We start from the raw sequence: 22,978 nt of genomic DNA, 5'->3' as shown, positions 1-22,978 counted from the left end.
TCGTCCATGGTCTCAAATATGCTGGAATTAACACCTTTCACTGTACATCCATGCTACCATACATTACATGAATATTTAATACTACATTCCATTTTGTATTAACCTTCTTCTGAGAGTCTTTAGTTTGCTAGACTCCATTCTTGCCTATTTCTGGGGTAGCTGCATTACATGTTTCTTCAAGTTTCATGGTTACAGTATTGTTGATGTGGCACCAAGTAAACCACCTTTGCAAACAATAAACACTGCCCGATGACATAATGAATAATGAAATGCAAATATTCCCGCTCGGAAACTGCTCTGCTCACTAACATCTATTAAGAAGTGAGAGAACACCTAAACTTCACCTGTGACGGACTCCCTGCCCTTCATAATACTGGTGAATGAAAGTGCTATGTGCACTTGTTCAGTACATCACACCATCATTCACAAAGCTCTGTAACTGCTCCTTTCTGTAAAATACCCTTTCATCCTCCCAGCATCTATTAATTCTTTGATGCACCAAAAAAAAACCGTAGTGTCAGGGAAGTGTAAATAAATCACTTAACATCTTAATCCACTAGAAGAAACAGTATTTTTTCAAAATATTCAGAAATACCTACATCCACCAAACCCTTCAATTAATGGAAGTGTGTTGACCACTACTCAGGTGAGGAATCTTGGGATCAATAATGAAGTTGTCCTGGGATTGGATGTATTTCTTGACGGTAAGAATTCTAATCAATCATGGAGGCCATGTTGTGCTCTTAGTTAAGAGTTGAGCACCTAGGCCTTCATGCCCAGAAATTTATGAAGTTGTGCCCTAACACACAATTAATTTTATTTATTTATCTCAAATCATGAAACTAGTTAAGATCCATGTTGCAAGCTTTTAAAAATTCTAAAGAAATAAATTTTAATCAATATATTTTGTTATTATTTGAATAACTGAACTGCACAGTAGCAAGCAAGACAGTGTATACTGTCTTGCGAGTAATATCACTCTGCGTGCTGCATGATTTATTAGGCTAAAAATTCCTACCTTAGGGCTTTATACATTATTTCTTTCACTTATGGCAACACTTGAGAATGAATAAGTTACCAATGCCCTCTTCAATAGCTGTCAAAGTGCTGCAACATGGTAGTTCTGCTTTATTGGTGAGTGTTACAATAGTCATATTGCTTATATAGTCATGCTTTAAATTAACAGGGGTCAGCTCAAACATCCTTGTTGGAGAACACGCGTCCAAAGTTATTAATCTCAATTCACTTCGATTTTCTCATATTAAAAATTTAAAATTCATGTCATTGGCTCCGTGTGTAGCCATTCTTACTATGTCATTGTACTGCTGTTCATTTTATACTAAAATCAGAGGTGGTCAAAATAAATAACACCGATTATATCTCCCAAGTTTGCCTTGTTCAGTAGTTGAGAAATATTTTCGGAAGTGTATGACAAACCTAAGGAATACCTGAAAAAATATGTGTACGAGTGGGAAAAACAGGTCCAGAGTAGAGTCCAATTAATAAATTTTTGTTTTATTTATCAGCAAATATTTCTGCTATAAATTAAATTACAACAATTTAAATGTCTGTCCACAAATGAATAACACTTTCATAAGTCTACTATTCACTCTCCCCACTAGAGCTCTGCTCGACAGTGGCCCTCTCTACTGTTCGTCTCTTATGACACACCTCTGTCTCAACACACTGTTTCGCCCTGCTCGTCCGTGCTGCTACACTGTCCCCAGTGCACCAATCCTCAATGATCCGATCTTCACACACGAAGCGCGTCGCTTGTCACCCACTTATAGCTTGCCACGTCACTTCACTGATACCACCAGTCTCGTACTTGCTTGCCGGTGTCACCACCAGCCTCTGTCACTCTCTCCTGCCGGAGGTCTACATTGTCTTATGTGGCTGTGAAGTTCCACCCTGGAAAAGTCTCGTAGCCCTCTGAAGTGTCGCATCGTCAGAATATCCGTCTTAACACTCGAAGCTGTGAGAACAATGGTGTCCTAGTTAAGCCACTTCACACAGACGGAGCGCTGGGAACGAGTTGAACTCTTGAGAGAGAGAGAGGTAGAGGTAGGTAGCAAGGCGCCGCTACTAATCGGATTACCATGTAGCGGAGTGACGGGTGCCACCTGTGTCTAGGAGGTGGGGCCTCCCCTTATGCCCGCCCTGGCCGGTGTGCCGGGCTGACTGGCCTGCCTCGTCTATAGCCACGTCGTAACAGTATGTTACAGCCAAATAGTGTGTTTGATGTACAATGGTGATCTAACAGTTAAGGTTCGAACTCACATGCCATGTTGGTAATTTCATTTTCTTGTTATCTCTATTGTATTAGGCTTTTCCTGTAAATTTATCATGATATCTCTGTTCCAATTTTTATGTTTCATCTCAAATTTTCTGAACAGGTGTTTGCTAAGTAGTTTCTAATAGTAGGTAGTAAAAAGTCATGCAAAATTTTGTAATTATTATCACTTGTGTTACCTTTTATACTCAAAAATAATGTTTAGTGAATATCTAATGAGTAAATTTTGGACCCAGAAATAAATGCAAAAATATTGATGAACTTACAGAAAAATTCCTTTATTAATAATAATGAGGAGAACATGAAATAACCAACTCCGCATGCAAGACAAGAGTCTTAATGGCTAGATGTTACCCAACCAGTGGTCTGATCAGCTTTAGTTAGTATTCCTAATGATGTAAGATTTCTTACTTGTTCCTGCAGCCACTCACTTCAAGCTGTTGATTTCTTTTTCAGTTAATATCAGCATGACTCTGTGTGGACTAGGAAGATAGTAGGTACTTAAGAAATACCCAATTAAATTTTAATGCTGTTAGAGATTATAAAAAACATTTTCATATTTTGCTTAAAGTAAATGATTAAATCTATATATATATTTTTTGGGTGTGTTGCAGATAACAAAGCCATTTTTACCATGGAGATGGAAGCACTGTTTGTTGATTGTGTTAAATTTATTTCGATTCTTATGGTGGTGGCTATTCACGGAAGTGGCCCTACATTTCATATACAGCAATGGTTTTGCCATGCACCCTCAGGTATGACTCATAGAATTTTAAGTTCTAGAAAAATTCATAAAATATATTTACTATATGAAATTGAAATGTTAAATTTTATTGCAGGGGCCACTGTGGCATAGTCAGAGCTTTGAGCACAAACTTAACTTTTGAGATAAATGTTTTGCATTTAGCGCACGCCTTGTGAATGTTATTTAAGTTGGCATAGCTTCGGTGTATATTCGCGAAAACTGTTGTTCATACTTTGGACCTTTCTGTACCGAGACCAGGGTTGGGTTTTGAAGGTAGCTGTACCTCCGTATCTTGTGGGCGAGCTGCGATGGCACAGGGAGGTGTGTTTTATTGTTGGAACGGAGCATGCAAGTAATGAGGCTCGACTGAGGTAATCCTGGGTTACTCGGTGCTAACACTTGCCATCGTTGAATGGGGTTTATGCTAGTAGCAGACATAATGCATGTGGTAATTGATGCCTGCATAGCGATTACTGGTACATTGTAACACAAGTCAGTGGAGTACTGTTATGCCACACACTTCTATTTGTATTAATGGACACTGAAAGAAGTTAGTTTTTGTCAAGTTGGTAATTTTTCATGCCGAGAACTTGAGGAATAAGTTGTCAGTAAATTTGTATAAGATTGTAAATTGTCATGGGTCGTCTGTTATCTCAATCACAAGTGTGTATTCAGACGGGATTTGGATGAATGAAATTTATGTTTTATGTAGGGAACACTTTGAGATTAGCATCGCACTTTCACACACATGCAGACAAATGAACTAGTGTTTGTAAGATGTTTTGTTAAGTATTTTTATTTGTTAAGGTCAAAGATTTATGTTTACATTGAACTTTTTAACAGAAAAAAAGATCACAAGTGAGCGTAATATTGTTGTAAATTTTGCATGATAGCCACGTGGTGTGGATTCTCACACAATTGTGTGACCTTTGTTATTTTTCAGGGTGATAAATCTAGTCAAAACTTATTTTTTTTTTTTCGAAAGTCATATAATAAGAAACTTTAAATTGTATGAATTTTGTAATCCAATTGTCTGGCCATCAATGGCTGATATTGTTCAATGCATAATTGCTTTATTTAATTTATGTTTAGTTTACAAAGAAGGGTAACTTAAAAAGAAAGATGCATGAACATGTTTTAAATTTTAATAAAGATACTCCTTTCCTAGGATCATGAGTATATACTCGTAGCAGTGACATCCTTATGCTAAACATTGACATGACGAGTACAGTTCTCACGCTTTTTTGTGCACAAAATTTAGAGCACATTTGATACATTTTGTTACGAACATGTAGGGAGGCGGGGGAGGCCAAGGCTCGCTACGAGAGAGTAGTTAAGGTGCCCTCACCCTCATACGGATTCGCATCAATCCTTTCTTCATTCATTTTGTACATTACTTTTTACAAGTTTGTGACATTAATATTTTAGTCCACCTAGCATTTTCTTACAAATTTTATTTATTTTATTTTACTCTATTACGTCTAAATTTTACATATATGTCACTTTGAAATTTATGTAAGTTGTAAATATATTTTAAATACCAAACTTATTTTGAAGAAAAATTTTGTGTGGATGTTTGACATGAATTTTAGGTTTTTGCATATGTGCATGGTCACACCCTGCATGGCCAGCTATCGATGACTAATGTTTGAAAAGCTTTGAAAAGTACCTACATTATTTATAAACTGATTATTAATCAAGTTTATGATGTTCGAATGAAGTTTAATCCTTATAGCTACATAGTACAAAATAAAATACAATTTTTACATATTTGCTCTTTTTTTCTGTACAGATTATGAAGCGCTCACTTTCTTGTAGAAAGTTAAATTACTACCATTTTTATTAAATGTAGTGAATATACTGAATGGTGTAATGCTATAAGTGTTACAATGTAAAACTCTAGCCATTTTTCCTATAGCTGAAATGATAATGTCTACATATTGAATGTTTCTCAGTGAGTCCTAGTAGATTAATAGTTACAGGCACATGATTGTGGTTTTATTGGCAGATTGTGAAACATCTTGATTCATGGAGTTTTTATGGAATGGGCTACTGCATGGGACAGTTTTTCATGTTGAAGTATGTGGTGGTGTATGGTTTAATCAGTACAGTTGCACAAATTGCACATATTGAAGCACCTCGACACCCAAAGTGTATCGCCCGAATCTATCTGTATTCAGATATGTGGCGTTACTTTGATCAAGGGCTCTACACATTTCTAAAAAGGTAAGTCATACATTTATAATATTATTAAGGGGTTGTTAGTGTTTGAACAGTTTAGTATAATAAGTGCAGAGTTATCAAAATTCCCTTTCTTACCTTTGTATGGTTATACGCTACACCAAACCGAGTGGGAAATGCCAGTAATCATGGAGTATGAACCTCACTTATTTTGAACAAGTTCAAATAGCCAATTATAGATAAGCACACACAAGAAGTGAGGCAGTGCTTTGTCCTCGATGCTAGTGTCATAATGTTATTTCAGTTTTCTTCCTTCCCTCCTGCTGCAGGTATTGCTTTTCAATACCAAGTGTGGTACGAGGTGTGTTAAAAAATAAACCAAACTTTCGAAATAGCGCGCCAACTGACAGAGGGAGCGCGCTGCGGCTACTGAATGCACCTAGTGGCAGGTTTAGACACAAACTGCTATTCGCTGCATTTTGCTATGACTATTATTTGCGAGTTACAGCCGCTGAAGTGAGCATGTGCACGAGTCATTCTTCGGATTAGTGCCAATGTGACAATGAAAGAGCTTGAAGAGCAATGTGTGTGTGTGAAATTTTGCTACAAACTTGGCAAAACCTTTACAGAGACATTTAATTTGCGTAGCCAAGCACATGGGAAGGACTTTATAAGTTGCACTCAGTTCTATGAGTGGTTTAAGAATTTTGAACATGGCAGAATGGCGGTCTGGACGACCTTCCACATCAACAGATGATGACCATGTAGAGAGAGTTTGTGCTGCGATTCGTGGAAATCGTCGTCTATCTGTTCAAGAAGTTGCAGACGAAGTGGGTATCAGCGTAGGATCATGCCCTAAAATTTTGAGTAACAAACTTGACATACATCAGTGCAAAATTCATGCAGCATTTGATGACTGACGATCAAAAACAGATCAATGTTGAAATCAGCCAGGAACTGCTTGGCAGTGGCCAATGCTAATGAAAATTTTCTTAAGAACATCATCACAGTTGATGATACATGGGTTTATGCCTGTGATGTTGAAATGATGGTGCAGTCGTCGCAATGGGTGGGAAAAGGATGTCCGTGTCCAAAAAAGGCACGCATGACTCGTCAAAGATCAAGGTGGTGATGGTTTGTGTTTTTTGACTGCAAAGGCATTTTCTATCAGGAATTTACACCATGTCATCAGATAGTAAACAGGGAAGTCTACCATGTTTGAGGGATGCTGTGCGCAGGAAGAGGTCTGAATTGTGGGGAAACCAGACTTGGATATTGCATTATGACAATGCACCGGTTCCTTGTTCGCAGCTATCTGGCAAAATATCACACTCCTGTTGTGCTCCATCCACCCTATTCTCTGGACCTAGATCCAGCATACATTTTCCTGTTTCCCACACTTAAAACCATGTTTAAGGACGTAGTTCCCAAACCATTGGGGAGATTCAGGACAATGCGACAAGAGACCTGCGTGCCATCTCAGAGTACGTTTCAGGAGGCTTTCCAAAAATGGAAGAAACATTGGGAATGGTGTATTGCAAGTGGAGGGAACTACTTTGAGGGGCACAATGCTTAACGTGTTGTACAATGAGCAGTAAAGATGTTATAGCAAAAGTTGGGTTTCTTTTTTAACACACCTCGTTTGTCCCTCAACAATCCAAGGCACTTACTAAAAACCGAGTCACCAGCTGGGGGTTATCCAAAAACTATGTAGCAACCTAGATACCTACCATCCCTATTGGTAAAATAAGTTTTATTAGAACTTTATTATGTTTTGTGATCATATTCAGTACTATGGTTAAGTTTTCTGGTATGATTTAAATAATATAGCTATTTATTCCTTTCAGGAACTATTCTTGTGTTTGCAAGGTGTTTTATGATCATAATTTACATTATTTCATGTTTGCAGGTATTTATGTTTATTTCCTTACTTTATTGTGAAAAAAGTCATTAGAAGTTAATTTTATGTATTTTTTACTGGTTAACTTGTGTGTGTGTACACATAATTTTCTTTTCTATTTTTTTTCCATGGTCCTTTGTTTGAAAGCTGGCTGATGCAATAGTTTTCCAGTTAGGTAAGAATTAGAGAGAGACAGAGGTTGCTTCAGCATGATAAAAAGGACTCGTGACTTGTTGCCATGCACCAGTATTGGCTGATATTTTTGTGTGTAATTTTGTGATTGGGCGGAAATTAATTCACATGGGCACCTTCGTATTTCTCGGAAGAGAAGGGTGGTCATGGCATCTGTCTTCAACTGTACAGGCATCGGCAGGTTGCTGGTTGGGCGGTGGCTCACAAATAATATATTAATGGGTGAAGAGAGAATTTTTTGGCTGTGGTCCAGACTATGCTGAACATGAAACCTTTTTCGAACTTTAATTAGAATTCCTTAGACCACAGTTGTTGGTAATAGTCCAAAACAATGGTAGAGTAACTTAGTATTTGTTCAGAATGAGTCCTTTGGCTTGTACTAATGAAGGATTTACTTGCGAACAGTCTCATATTCATTTTTCGGTACCTACGAACAGTAAATTTGTGTTTTGAAATCAATGAAGATTTTTGTGCACCCTTTTTGTATTCTCGACATGTATTTGTTTAGTGGTCGGAAGATGGCGGCCATTGTGACTGTGAATTTTCATGAAGGATAAATAGAAACAGTTAAAATCAGTTTTGTGTCCGAAAGACGTTATTTCAGTAATCAGCCATGGAGAGTAACTGTTATTTTGGAACTGAAATGTTATTTCAGCATCCAAAAAAATTCTTTAAGTGTTCATGAATGTGTACTCTAGACCTTACGTGGAGTTGGCTGGGAGGTTTAGAGCTTGACAATTGAAGTTAAAGTATTTCCTGAAGGAAAAATCTCATAAATGTACAATTACTCCCTAGTGCTGTTTTCTCGGAAAATACTGATAAAGCACTAAATAGTAGCTCAAATAGGATTTGAGTCAAAAATAGAATAATTACGTCCTTTGCTACCAAAATAAAATTTATCATAAAAAAAATGTGCAATACAATCAGCAACTACTTGTATACAAAGAGTGCACAGTATTCTGTACCAAAATACTATCGCTAGAGCACTCTTCGTGACCACATCCTGTACAGAAAGTTAACCAATGACAATATAATCAAAAATTTACAGTTAATAAAAACAGCTGGTAAATACTGCACTTGGATAATAAGAATATTAATAGCACTCCAAGTCATACAAATGTTCGTAATGCCCTTACAACACAAAGTTAAAAAAATATTTAAAACAGGGAAAAATAAAAAACCTAAATTTATAGGATTTCAATTAACAGGAAAAATTTCCTTTTTCGTAAAGTGGGAATGCTGCCGATGTAATGTTGGGAAGCCCCATCTTGTCTTCAAAACTAGAGTTCAATCAGCATCATAAGGTGAGGACTTTGAAGATGGTTTCTATAGTCATGACTCGCAACAGAACAGGGATCGAGGCTTGTGTAAACAAAAAGTAGGAAAATAGTTTTATAATAGTTGAATAGCTGTCCCGCACACAAAAAAGTTTCCTATACTGCAAAAATATCTTGCCTTGTGAAAATATTTTACAGTTCCAACTTCAAACGACTGGTTAAATCATGCGGTTCAATGTCCCCTTAGGGTATGTTATAGAGAAAAGGAAAGCAGGTTCTAAAGTTAGTAAGCATTAAGTTCATCTTGTGTCGTCGCTTACAAATGTGCGGTCAAGTCATGCAGGGCTGACTTATGTGGGTGTAAAAGTCCAGTCACTCGACACTGCTAAAACTGACACAAAATTGGCTTTCCGAAATGAAACTTTTCAACAGTCGCAGGATCGTGAGCTTAAAATTCTTTTCTCTATCCGCCAATGTCTTGCACCGTGTGTTTCAGCACCAAAAAATTTAGGCGTGCGGCAAATTTATCTGTGCACACTTCTATCATGGCAGTTCATTAGAAGCTGATAATAAATTGGGTGTTGCACAAACTACCACACACGCGAGCAAGCCAGTTTCTTTTACTACCAAATAATGTTCCGCTAAAAAGTTAATATACTTGGAACACGTCAAAAGCTATGCAAGCAGTCCAGGGTGAAATATTAAAAAAAATAATCCATGGTGCAGAAATTAAGGGCGTGAGCGGATGAACTTACAGTCTCTTGTGACACAGCTTTGTAGGCTAATGTTCTATGCACTATAGGACAGCAAGGTTTACCGACCACTGCGTGCATCCGGTCCAGTTTCATCATCCCCCAGGTGTAGCTTAACACTCCTCAAGGCTGCAGAATCCCTCGTCGCTGGCGGAGCTCACTGAGTGCTACCAGTGCTTGCTGTGGTCACCACGGGAAACACAGCCCGCCCCACCAATAGCATGCGTAGATACATTGTTGCGTCGTTCAGAAAGTTTCCAAACCATTTACTAAATTAAATTACATTGAATTTGTGATTCACATTAAATATAAAAAGAAATCTTTGCCAACATTCAACACAGAAAACATTATTTTAAGCAAAACTGATAAAAGAACATTAGACAAACTTTTAACAGCATTTAAAAGTACCAAGAGCTTAAACATCTGTACTCAAAAATGCACTAGCCACCAACTTTAAACCAAATTAAATTTTCAAAAAAGGTGAAATGTGGTTCCCAATGCCACACAGCATGCTGGGTTTGATTCTGGGTTAAGTGGAATTCAGATTTTTGGTAAGTGGGAAACATGGCAGACTTTGCCCCATGAGTCTATGGGTTTGTTTTTTCCCACCACATGTACTCCTTTGCTGCTCCATTTCACAGTTTCATCCCTCATTCATCTCTAATGACATCAATGTTGTCAAGATGTTAAACCCTAATTCACTCAATCACTCATCACACAATCACCCACTCATTTACTCACTCATTACTCATCATTCCTCACTCACTTACTTATTTACTCACCCACCCACCACTCACTTTCTCATTTACACATCCACTCACACTCACTAACCCACCACTCACCCATCACTCACTTATTTAATCACTCCCTTACTCATTGGTTCATTCAGTCAGTCATTCATTCTCTTATCTGTGCTCACACCCACACACACACACATGTACGCATACAGGCACAGCTGGCCGCTATAAGAAGCTGGTCAAGACGTGAGTCTTGGCCTGCTAGGTTAAGTGGTTGTGAGATAGAGATTAATTGGTGATGGGATGAGTTAGCATACTATTGACTGCAGCATTGTAATATTCCTCACATCACAGTGTTTAAATGCTTTTCTATGACTAGGCTTAATCCAATATCAGCCATTTTCACACCAATGTTCACTGGTATTTTTTTTACTAATGTTTGAGGCTTCTATAAACACACAAGAGAAGAAAAGGAATTATATAAAACCTGAAAAGTTTCAGTTCTATAATCCGTGTTTTTAGGGCTTAAACATTAAAAAAAAACCTTTGATAGCTAACTATGAAAAAATACACCTGGGATAATTTTTTTATTTATTTAATGGAATTGAATTTGCTTGAAAAATCTACAATTTGAACATTGTTTCACAAAAATATTAATTAAAATAATGAAAAAAAAAATGCATTATTGGAATAGTATACTACTTGTAAGTTACATATTTTTAAAAATCTTTCTTTTGCATTGTGCTGCATTTGTAAGAAGCTCCTTTTATCTGGTAAACTCATTGCAGGATTGTCTGTCTTAAGGTTCAGTCTCTCATATTATGTTGATTTTTTCTTCTTCATTTTTTAATCATTACTAGTAGTTAAGGGCTATTTATGAAATTTCATCTTGATACCCCTCATGCATTTCTTGTTCTGTCACCAATATTTTCAACAGGTATTCACTATGTGTAATTTAATTGTCATGAAAAATCATGCAAGTGTTCTTAATTATTAACACTTGTACTAATTTTAAAACCCATTATATTACACTTAATGAATCTCACTTGAAAATATTGGTCACAGAAGAACAAATGCACAAGGGGTATCTAGTTAGGATTTCAGAAAGATCTCTTAAATAAAAGTAACAATGATAACATGATAAAATAAATCAGCGTGGCATGTGAGACCAAGCCCTAAAGTTCACTGAGAGATTTTATTTTTAAAACTCTATTTCCACTGTAGTTTTATATTTTGTAGTAATTAACTGTTGTAGTTTCAGTTATTACAATTTTTTAATTTTTTAATTTTTATATTATTTCCCTAGTTTAAGGGTCATTTATACAGAAATAATGCCTTCCTACAAGGCTACTGTCCAAAAGAAATGCCTTGCTCCTTTTCTTAAATTATGTTACCCAGATGCATAATGACTCCCTGGCTCCTTTCTTCCAGAAGTAAAGGCTCGGCTCGTTCTTTAAGTGAGGAGAACCAATCGTCAAACGAACATGTTCGAACATGAGTGATGTCACCAAAACATCATTGCTGACAGCCAATAGAAAAAATATTACTTACCTTTTTTTAGCCTATTTGTTTTTATCGAAGTGATGGCCTTGGCTAGAAAATTCATTTTCTACATGCTGAATAGAATCCAAAACAAAAAAACACCTTTATTTTAGTTATTTCTAACACTCATCATATTTTACTTACGTATGGTAATAAATAATTAATTAAAAAATACAATATATAAGATTTTTAATGAGTGTGCACAGCAAGGTTGCAAATAATTAAATGGTTACCTAACTTAGTTAAAAATATGATGCAACAATATGAATTGTTTCAAAAGGGTTAAATTTGACTAAAATATTTTCTTACTGCTTGATGCATTGGTTGAAAAACATAAATATTTGTTCGCTTCAAAGTAAAAACTGGAATAAAAAATAATAATGGCAACTGGAATAGGCATAATTTGTTGTTAATTTGTGGGATAATATGTTGAATGTAGGTGAGTGTTCTCTCCATGCTTGCTCAAAGAAACTGTACAAATTTTCCATTGAAAGAGGGGAAAAAAAGGGGGGAGTAATAGTCTGATTTTGTTTTGGTATTATAGCAAATGAAATATAATACATACTAAGCTACTAACATACCTAATTAAACAGCTACGATAATGCAAATACTTAACTTTATTTCTCTTTAAACCCCTAGGATAGAGTGTTTTGTCAATATGTTAAATTTGTACATTATTTTTGTTAAGTTTTAGTATTGCTATTAATGTGTGGTGATTTAATTTATTTTACAGGTATATTTATGTCCCCTGCCTGGGAAGTAATCCGGGCCTATGGAGAAAACTGGCATCATCATTTGTGTGCTTCTGCTTCATTTTCTTATGGCATAAACCTTATATTTCCATATTTGTATGGTCCTTTCTAAATTTCCTTGGCGTTGCTATAGAAAGGATATGCAATGCCATCAGTAAAACAGAAAGCTACATGTTTATGGAGGTATGCTTTACTGCTCTTTGAATGTTTAGATTATGATAATTTTTTTGAAATTATACTTCTTTAGGAACGTTATGAAAATATAATTAGAGTGAATTTTTACAATGAAAAGATTGGCAGAGATTGTTATTTCACCATTTATTCATCTTTAAGCAAGTATATTGATGTAAACACTACACAGTAAAATAAATATATTATTGATGTTATAAAAGATTAAAAATTTTGTATAGCCATAGTTTTTATTTTCCTGTCTATATGTTATTATTTTGATTTCAGGATTCATTATTTCAGAGTCAGCAAAGCAAGAGAAGATATTATGCTTTTATTTCGACACCTTTGTTTCTAATGTCAGCTTTTTCTAACTTTTATTTTTTTGGTGATGTGGAAATTGGGAATATCTTCATAAAAAGGTTCTTTGAAGGTAAGAAAACCAGGACAGGTGAAAGTGTCACATGCAGTTACAATTGTTTCCTTGAAAATAAACATTGAGTACTATCCCAGTGTTATGACAGTAATGGTTTCAAGAATTTAGCCACTTAAGACCTTCAATCAAACAATGTAATGCATCTACTTCAGCAACCATTTGTCTAGCTTGATAGCTGATGTAAGTTTAAAATGCATTAACTTTAATTAATTGCCACCAATTCAGTTACCTTATATATGAAAGTATCAATTAAATATCTGGTCCCACTATTTTTAAAGAAATTAGTTGACTTACAATAATGGCCACATACATCCATTTGTCTCCTGTCAGTGGCTGGGATTGCTGAAGATTGTTCCTTATATCCCAAGGCTGATGATGCTTCAGAATCTGGTTTAGAGGCTATACGTCTGCAGATGACTTCATAAAATTACGGGGAAAGAAGGCAAATCTAACCCACTATTTGTTTTAAGTGAAAATATAGCTTTAACTGCTATCATAGCTGAGATTCGGTTGGAGTACTAAGCAAAACAATATTGAAATGTATTTAGATGTAAAATAGTGTCTTCTATTTCCTCTGACAGAATAGGCAGCATTATTCTCACTCCTGATAATTGTTTTCCCAAATGGTTTGTGGCTGCTCAATAGCCTTGGTGTTGTCTGTAACAGGAAATGTGGACTATGATTAACTTGAAAAAAATAACTAACAACTGAAATGTAAATGTAAACTAAACTCTTAAATTACAACACCAATATTAAGTTCTATTATAATATGCACAGGTTTATACAAAATAACGCACAATATCATACAAATAGTTAAACTCCATGTGGTGCTATCATAGGTCATACAATTGTTCTTAAGTATTTAAGGCCATTAAAAGATTGTTCTATAATAATTTTCTAAAATACACATTGCTAAAATACAAGTATATATTACAAAGGTTTTTGTTAATACAAAAGGCAAGAAAAAGGTGGCAGCTCAAAATAATAACTATAATAGGCAAAATGCTAAATATTAATAAATATAAAGTATAAACATATAAAGTGATGACTTAAACTGATTAACAACATTGGCCATAACTATTATCAGTATAAATCATTTAAATATTCAAAATAGTTTGCCTCCTTAGCCAAATTGCTGAAGTCTGGTAAAATTGTATATTGCATTGTCTTTGGTACCAAATGGGGTTTTCAAATTTATTAAGTGGTAAATCTTAAGTGAGCATAACATCTTTCCAAACTTGCAAATGCAAATTGCAGCTAAAAGTTCTTCAATAAAAAGGGGCTCCTACTGGCAGCAACAAGACACCAGTCAGTTATAAATTCCAATCCACTAAATTTCTTAGAAATTTTAAATTGACACATTGACCTAATTTTCCTCATGGCTTTTTTTCTTCTTGGCCATGAATTTTAATTGGGGAAAGTTTGATATCCCACCTGTGGCACTGCTGTTCATTGACTCCTGAGTAAAGTTGAGGCGAGCAATATAAAATTAAAATATTGTGACTTAAAGTTCCTCTCCTAAAACACGTACAATGCATATGTGCCGCATGCATTGCCAAGATGTTGGAACACAGGAAACACCATAACTGTCCACGGTATGGCCATGAATGATGACGTAACCGCACACTCCCAGTGACCATTACTAAATTCGTTAACTATACTTGCTTGTACCTGCAATCCTTGTTGCCTGCATGTTTACAGCTGCCTGCCACAAATTCAACTCCCTCATGTTTTGCATGGACACACTCCTTCCATGCCACATGCCAATTTTTTTAATTCTTCGGCCATACTAACACTATCTGTCGGGTCACTGATGGACCACTTGACCACAATGTGAAACTAACGCTGCACTGTCGTCACTGTCACAAGCTCATGTTAATTAGTTTCCTTTGTGCTCTTCACAGTAGTTTGATTAGTTACAACTAACTGACCACAAGAAAGTTACAAACAAAATAATTAAAAATCTACAAAGAAAGTTACAAACAAAATTATTAAATATCTACAAACTTAAGAGACTGCTGCGTACATAAAATAGCTTACATTTACGGGCCTATTTTAACTGTCTTAAATAAATATAAAACTTACGTAAAACTAAGAGACTAGAATACATAGATTAACACAAACTAAAATAGCATTAAAATAAAAATATGAACCAGAATTTTTGCGGCCTTTCCCTGGGCGACAGTGCACTGCTCATTACAAGCTCACCCTCTTCATACATCCAAATCATTCGCTTGCTGCGCTGCTCAATGCAAGCTCAACATTTCCATAATTCATATCACTTGCTTGCTGCACTGCTCATTGTGTGCTCACCCTCTTTATACACCGGAATCACACTCTTGCTGTGCTGCTTATTGTGAGCTCACCCTCTCCATACACCTGAATCACTCATTTGTTGTACTGCTTATTGTGAGCTCATTCTCTCCAAACACCTGACTCACTTGTTGGTGCACTGCTCATTGCAAGCTCACCCTCTCCATGTACTTGAATCACTTGCTTGATGGACATCTTATTGCTAGCTCATCCTCTCTATACACTTGAATCACTCGCTTGCTGTGCTGCTCATTGTAAGCTCAGCCTCTCCATACATAATCACTCACTTGGTGCACTGCTCATTGTGAACTAATCCTCTCCATACACTCAAATTATATGCTTGCTGCACTGTTCATTGCAAGCTCACCCTCTCCATATTCTCGAATCACTCACTTGCTTTGCTGCTCATTGCAAGCTCATCCTCTCCATGCACTCAAATCACTTGCTTGATGCACATTTTTTTCCGAGCTCAACCTCTTCATACACCTAAATCACTTGCATGCTGCACTGCTCATTGCGAGCTCACCCTCTTCAGTTACCCGAATCACTTGCTGGCTCTTGACATACATGTGGCTTTTGGCATGGTTGTTCAAAGTGATTTCAATCATTCTTCACACCTCTACAGATGCCACCTTTGAAAGTATTCATGGGAACTCGAAATCCCACTCAGATATATAACTCAAGCTAGCTGGCTTTTATGTATGCCAGCATAATGGAAGAGATGTGTAGGTATGTAGAGATTTTGAGATCTTGTTGATTGCGTCGCCCCTTCCCTTACACCTTTCTTCGTCTCATTGCTAGGCTGCCAGCAATCTGGGAGAGAGATGTTACCCTGCAGAGAGACAAGGAAGGAGGTTGTGCGTGGCAACATGTCAAGAATTTTTATTTGTTGTAAAATGATAGTCTACAGTTTCAGCCTCAAAGGACTGATATAAATGCATTGGTTAATAAATGCATTGGTTAATAAATGCATTGGTTAATAAATGCATTGGTTAATAAATGCATTGGTTGATAACAAATACTTAATACAGAGTATTGCTTATTTAGTCCAAAGTTTTTTGTAATTTCTATCTTACAAGCAGCTCTGCAGATGTTTTTGGTGAAGGGGTCCGAATGTTGTTCTTAATGCAATCAGTGTTCTCAATGACTTTTTATGCCAATTCCTATCATGCAGTTTCTTTAGTTTAGCTTCACTGCTTGTACCATACTTTTTCCTATCCATGGTAGATCGGTGGAATATTGGTATACTAATGCATTTGATACTGATACCGACGGAGACCTCTAATTCCTTAGACAAGCCACAATTTAAAAGATCTATTGTTATTGAGGCCCGTTCTACAATGACATTAAAGTAGAGATGGATCATGTATACAGAGACGGATCTCACGGAATGGATTATCTACAATTGCATGCATGCGGACACAGACCCGTACGGATTAGCTCGGCAATTCTCAGCTTTTCCGGTTATGTTATTCCGTGTGCCCAAAATAGAAGCTGAGTATTTGGAAGTCGTGGCAACAACATTTTTTACTTAAAAAATGTTTTCAAGTACAATAATATCTGTGTTCTGTCATTACTTTCCGGTTTATTTTTATTGTATATGTAAATCCTGACCGTGTTATGTTCTCGGAGATCAAAATGTTTTCAATTAAATTTATTTGCGTAACCGTTACATTCAGTTACATTGGTTGCCATATGTTAGTTTCCGTGCATTGTGGAAGAGCCAAATGAATAGTGAAACGTAAATATCTTGCGGGTCCGTTATCAGTGGCGTAGCCAGGATTTGCGTATGGGGGGTGTTATGAAGCATGGCCCCCCCCCCCCCCCCCCCGTATTAAAGCGGGGGGTCCGGGGGTCCTCCCCCGGGAAAATTTGGATTTTAAGGTGTATAATAGTGCTATTTTAGCAGTTTTCGGTACTTAAATTTAAATATTGTAATGGTAAAAATTTTATTAATTTTAATATGAAATTTGTTTGAGTGATGAATAAGAAATTAATTAAAGATTTGGAGCTAAGGGGGGGGTTCGAACCCCTAAAACCCCCCCCTGGCTACGCCCCTGTCCGTTATCCATTCACATTTCTTTGTCATTGAGGAACGGGACTGACAGCTTCATGAAGACTTCAAATCGTATATCTCAACATTTATATGGTAGAATTTATGTGTGTTAAAATATGAAAGTATATAGACAGAATTTTTATGCATCAATTGAGTATTTCTACTCACAGTGTGTCAATTAAAACTATATGAATTTTTTTCAGGACCAATACTTGTAACTGCATCATTGTTTACATTTGCATACTGCTGTTGTCAAGTTTCAATGGAAATATCAAACATGGAAGGAGGAAGAGGAAAGAAATAGCTTTTAATCTGTGGTATAATTTCATGTCCAAGATTGGGACTTTTTATAGCCCAAATTTGGTGGAAGTTGGAGAAGGATTGGAAGAAATAGAGAAAAATGTGTGAAAGGCCCACTGAAACCAAAACCTCTAATCAGGATGTAAAAATGATTTTTAAATGTAAAGAAAAGGTAGATTTTCCTTGCTGTGATATTCTACAATTACTATATTTTTAATGCTTTTGTTATTTTTATAATAAAATTTCTAATGTGATTTGGTTGTACTTATTTCTGTGTTTTGTATGACAAAAATCTTGCAATTAATTTTACGGCAATTAGCAATTGCGATCCAAGTGCCAAAATATAGAACTGAGAGAATATATCTTGCAAACCCTTGAATAATACAATCTGTGTAATTGATATTATTCCGAAAACCTATAATCATAAACACTTCACTAACCATTAGAAAACACCTTGCTGTAAGTACAGAAGATGTAATTTTTATATTTGTGCTTTATCATCAAAATGGAGCAGCGACCAATGGTAAGTAATATTTCATGGAAGAACTGCAAACCCACATGTTGTTCCTTGACCGAGGCAGGGTAACCATGGATGATGTGGGGTTGATGCTCAATGTAGCCAGCTACCCTGCCAAAGACGTGTGAGTTGCAGTGGCGACATACTGCATTTAGTGGAGGAACTAGAGTGCCCTGGGGAGCCCTGCTAAGAGACCCTGAGTCGTTTCTTACATTAATGAGTTGAGTCAAACTTCAGTTTAACCAATTTTGACAATAAATTCAATAATGTGAGAAGGCATTATTTGCTTTTTTTTTTTCAAGCTTAAACATTTCTTTGTATTTTGCTTGTTTGATGTGAAGAATTAATTAATTAACCTTTGCATCTGCAAGTAAACTAAGCAGAAAAGTAAAATTGCAATTTAAAGGCCACAGGAAAGCTGAGATGAGCTATTGTTATTTGTTTTAAATGTGTGTTTTGCAGTTATGTTCAACTGGTAGTGAAGCATGGCATCGAAGACTAGGGAAGTCTCTAGAAGTACTTCCTCAATGAACTTCTGGGCAGTCAGAGCACAGGCACAGACGAGTTCACAGACGAGTCTCGCTTTGGTCTGTACCATTCAGACGGTCGAGACAGAATGTGGAGATGACCAAGGGAGCGATTCGCTCAATGTACTCTTGACGAATCACAGCATTTCCAGAGGCAATCAGTTATGGTTTGGGGAGGAATAAATTTCCACGCTTATACTGAAATGATTTTCATTGATAATGGGGCTCGGACTGCCCAGAAGTTCATCGAGGAAGTGCTCCTAGAGGCTGTGATTTCATTTGCTCCATTTATTGGTGAATAGTACATTTTGTTGCAGGATAATGCACGCTTGCATACCGTAAGAATTGTCACCAAATACTTTGAGCAAGTGGGGGATTACAGTTTTGGACTGACCTGCACAAGCACAACCTCTCGGTATGAATCCAATAGAGCATTTGTGGAACAAGGAGACTTGTTAGGCATCGTCATCTTCATCTTAGTGACTTAAATCAGCCTCAAATTGCTCTTCGTGAAGAATGGGATAGGTACTGTGCCAGTAGAGTAAATTCAAATTGTAATTTCTTTTATGCCTGACAGTGTTATAGGCCCTTCGCCGTGCAACATGGGGGTAATACCAGTTATTAAGAGGTCATCCCTTGTCAGAAAACCTGAGGAAAATGAAAAATTATCAGTTAAAAAATAGTGTTAGTTTCTTATTTTTATCATTTTATAATTTATTGGTACGGTAGTATTATTAATACAAATTACTTGTTTTTGGTAGACTTTTTTTTTTGATAATCTATAAACTGATACTTACCACAAATTAAATTTTTTTTTGTGTTTTCCTGGAATTATGGAGGAAAATGAAAGTGGCACATTTTTTTGCTGCTGAGTGTATTTAATATTAACTTGCTAAAACATTCTAATGTTTCTGCAACATTGCAGAAATTTGGCTGTAATGCTTGTGCTGCATGAAGTTACTTATCCATCTGGATGTGTTCTCAGGGGTGGTAGTTCATCCCATGGCAGAGTTGGTCACTAATACAGCAGGGTAGCACACTTATTCAGTAATACACTAATGCTGCCAGATTCCACAATGAGTATTGAAGGGAATTTTATCTTATTTGGATAGTCTCATTGAGAAATAGTAGTATAGAAATGTAGGTCTGAAAACAGAGTTCAAGGTGAGGTGCCAAACGCCATCTTGGATTGTGACATCACGATGGCCATCGTGGATGACCTTGACCTTGAACTTGATTGACATTCAAAATTTGCAGAAATTTTACAGAATTGCCTAAATATTTCCTAAAATTCACCAAAATTACCCAAAATGTCCAGTTTTTAGGGAAAATATTCAGACAAAAAATCTCAAATTCCAGATCAGCTACTTTCCTTGGAGAGGGGCTATTTATCTCAGAGGGGCTATTTCCTCAGCTGCCCCATCAGAAGTCATGACGACCTCTATACCATGTGCCATTTTGAATTTATGATGTCACCTCCACCATCTTGAATTTATTTCACCTCTGCCATCTTGGATTATGACATCACATCTGCCATTTGGTTTTCCACCATTTTGAACTATGACGTATGCAATTTTTGAAATTATATAATGTCCACCATTGTGAATTGCCACATCTGCAATATTGAAAATTCGTAATTATAATTATAAAAAAAATGCAAATTTTTAAGAATGATAAAAATATTGATATGCCATTATAATAAAGTTTTAATTAAATAACTCTTATGTCGTGGAGCTTGTAATCCTTGGTTCAATCCCAGTGATGGCAAAAAATTTGGCGACTGACCTTTCCCCCATAGTGGCTGTGGCAGACTGACCCCAAACAACTAATATCAAAGAATATATCATGCCAACCAATATAATGATATGGTGGCTATCTGGGATTCGCAATCTGGTTTTTGTCTGCTAGAGTAGAGGAAAGTGGGGTAAAACCGGGTAGGCGGGTCATACCGGGTAGGGGTGTTTCGCCGAAGTTAGTGCTGCTATCTCGTGGCTGTGGCATGAACTCGTTCCAGGAGCTGCAATAGACAGTGTCTCTTGAGTTACAGTCGCGTCGGGTTGCGGAAACGAACTCTGTGTGTGTTTTAAGTTTACGTGATATAGCTTTCCGATATTTTGATGATTTGGTTTTAGGATATAAATATCCCACTGCGGTTCTTTGTTTGAGGTAAGTATATGCATGATTTCAATATATTCAGAAGATTATTTTGCATAGTTGATAAAATTTCTATCATGCTTTGTGTGGAAAGGGACGCCATATTTTTTGTAGGTTGTAGCATGGGGCAAAACCGGGTACACACAGGCAGGGGCGCAACAACTAAATTTCCAGAGGGGGGGGGGGGGCAATATACCTTGTTTTAAGTAATCATCGATCCCCCCTATTGATGCGGGGGGTCCGGGGGTCCTCCCCCGGGAAAATTTGTATTTTAAGGTGGAAAATGGTGCTATTTAAGCAGTTTTATTATCTAAAAATTGATTACACAGTACTTTCTTTGCCCTCGTTTGACCCCACTTCAAGGTTTCAGAGGGTGGTGGGGGGGGGGGGGGGCAAAATACCCTCCCCCCCTCCCTGTTGCGCCCCTGCACACAGGTAGGGTAAAACCGGGTAGGTACCCAGTTTTACCCTAACCCCGGCGACTTTGTTGTACAAATGTAACCAATTTGTAATTGCAAATGCCTTACAGCCTTATATTGTGCGTGGGAAAAATATATGTACTCTAATTAATGTAATTAATATTTATATTCGTTTTTATTTAAGAATTTTAATTTCACATATGCATAAATTATATCGGAATATTTATTTCAAATTTTAAATTGACTTTTTTCTTTCTTTCATCAGGTTATCAGGATGCCACGTCATTATGTAAGAAAAACTTGTAGGGCGAATTGGACAGAAGAAAGTATGTCAGGTGCTATACGAGATGTGCTAGATGGAAAAATGGGCTACAAGAAAGTATCACAGGCGAATGGTGTTTGTTCCACAGTCTACACTTGAGGATAGAGTTCGGAAGGCCCGTCAAGAGAGTTTATCACCACAAACAGCTGCCGAAAAGAAGTTGGGTCGCTATACAACAGTGAACTCGTCGAGTTTATTTTGTTTTTTGAAGAGAGGCTTTTTGGTCTTGCTTTGGCTGATGTTCGTCAACTCGCGTTTCAGTTTGCTGAAAGTAACAACATTCCAAACACATTTTGTAAAGAGAAAAGGAAAGCAGGGAAGGATTGGCTGTATGTTTTTTTTTACAAAGGCACAAAGAACTCTCATTGAGAAACCCAGAGAAAACTTCAGTTTTATGATCTCTTGGAATTACTTTATGAAAAATACAAATTCTCTCCCAACAATGTATATAATGTTGACGAGACAGGCATTATGACAGTACCTAACAAACCTTCAAGAATTCTAGCTCTTCGTGGAAAAAAGCAAGTAGAGTGTTTGTCATCATCTGAAAGAGGCACCCTTGTGACAGTTGAGGCATGCATGAACGCAGCAGGCAACTTCATGCCCCCTATGTTTGTCTTCCCAAGGAAGAAAGAAAACCTCAAGCTAATGGATGACACACCTCCTGGCTCCTTTGCTGTCTACCATCAAAGTGGATGGATCCAGAAGGAATCTTTTATTATATGGTTCAAGAAATTCATAGAATTTACACATCCATCATTTGAAACACCTGTGTTGTTACTTCTTGATGGTCATGCTTCCCACACACAAAGTTTAGAACTTGTCAACCTAGCTAGGGAAAATCATGTTGTCATCTTGTGTTTCCCTCCACATTGTACACACCTCTTACAACCAAATGACGTGTCATTAATGGCCCCTCTGAGTGCATATTATGAGCAGGAAGTTCGGAAATGGCTATTTGAACATCCTGGACGACAAGTGACTATATATGAAGTGGGAAAATTGTTCAGAGGTGCATTTTTAAGAGCATGTGTAATGTAAACTGCTGTCAGTGGGTTTGAAAAAACTGGAATATACCCATTTAACCGAAATGCAATTTCCGATCATCTGTATACTCCTGCAGAAATCACTGACAATCCCATTCCCACAGCAGATCATCATCGAGAACAGTCACGAGATGAATTAGGACAATCATCTGTTGGAGAAAACTTAATACAAGTTCGGCCTTCAGTATCTAGGCATACAAGTGACACTTCTCCATCTTCAGCATCTAGGCCTACAAGTGACACTGCTCCACCTTCAGCATAAAGGCCTACAAGCGACACTGCTCTGGCTTCAACATCTAGGCTTATAAGTGACACTGCTCTGCCTTCGGCATCTAGGCCTACAAGTGAC

General features: G+C 36.9%; 1 protein-coding gene across 6 annotated transcripts in view; it reads left to right on the top strand.

Moving 5' to 3' along the window:
- The window catches only part of LOC134529548 (protein-cysteine N-palmitoyltransferase Rasp), a 42,708-nt gene extending 24,810 nt beyond the window's left edge, over positions 1-17,898 (top strand). For all 6 annotated transcript variants that reach the window (XM_063363758.1, XM_063363757.1, XM_063363756.1 and 3 more), the window contains 5 exons: positions 2,908-3,048; positions 5,047-5,264; positions 12,353-12,554; positions 12,828-12,972; positions 17,548-17,898. In XM_063363758.1, the coding sequence (XP_063219828.1) occupies positions 2,908-3,048; positions 5,047-5,264; positions 12,353-12,554; positions 12,828-12,972; positions 17,548-17,648 (807 nt within the window). In that variant the 3' untranslated portion in view covers positions 17,649-17,898. The remainder of the gene's footprint in view (positions 1-2,907; positions 3,049-5,046; positions 5,265-12,352; positions 12,555-12,827; positions 12,973-17,547) is intronic.
- The last annotated feature ends 5,080 nt before the right edge of the window (positions 17,899-22,978 follow it).

This window comes from Bacillus rossius, chromosome 2 (assembly GCF_032445375.1).
Source record: "Bacillus rossius redtenbacheri isolate Brsri chromosome 2, Brsri_v3, whole genome shotgun sequence".
Lineage (NCBI taxonomy): Eukaryota > Metazoa > Arthropoda > Insecta > Phasmatodea > Bacillidae > Bacillus > Bacillus rossius.
This window is presented reverse-complemented; position numbering and strand designations above follow the sequence as displayed.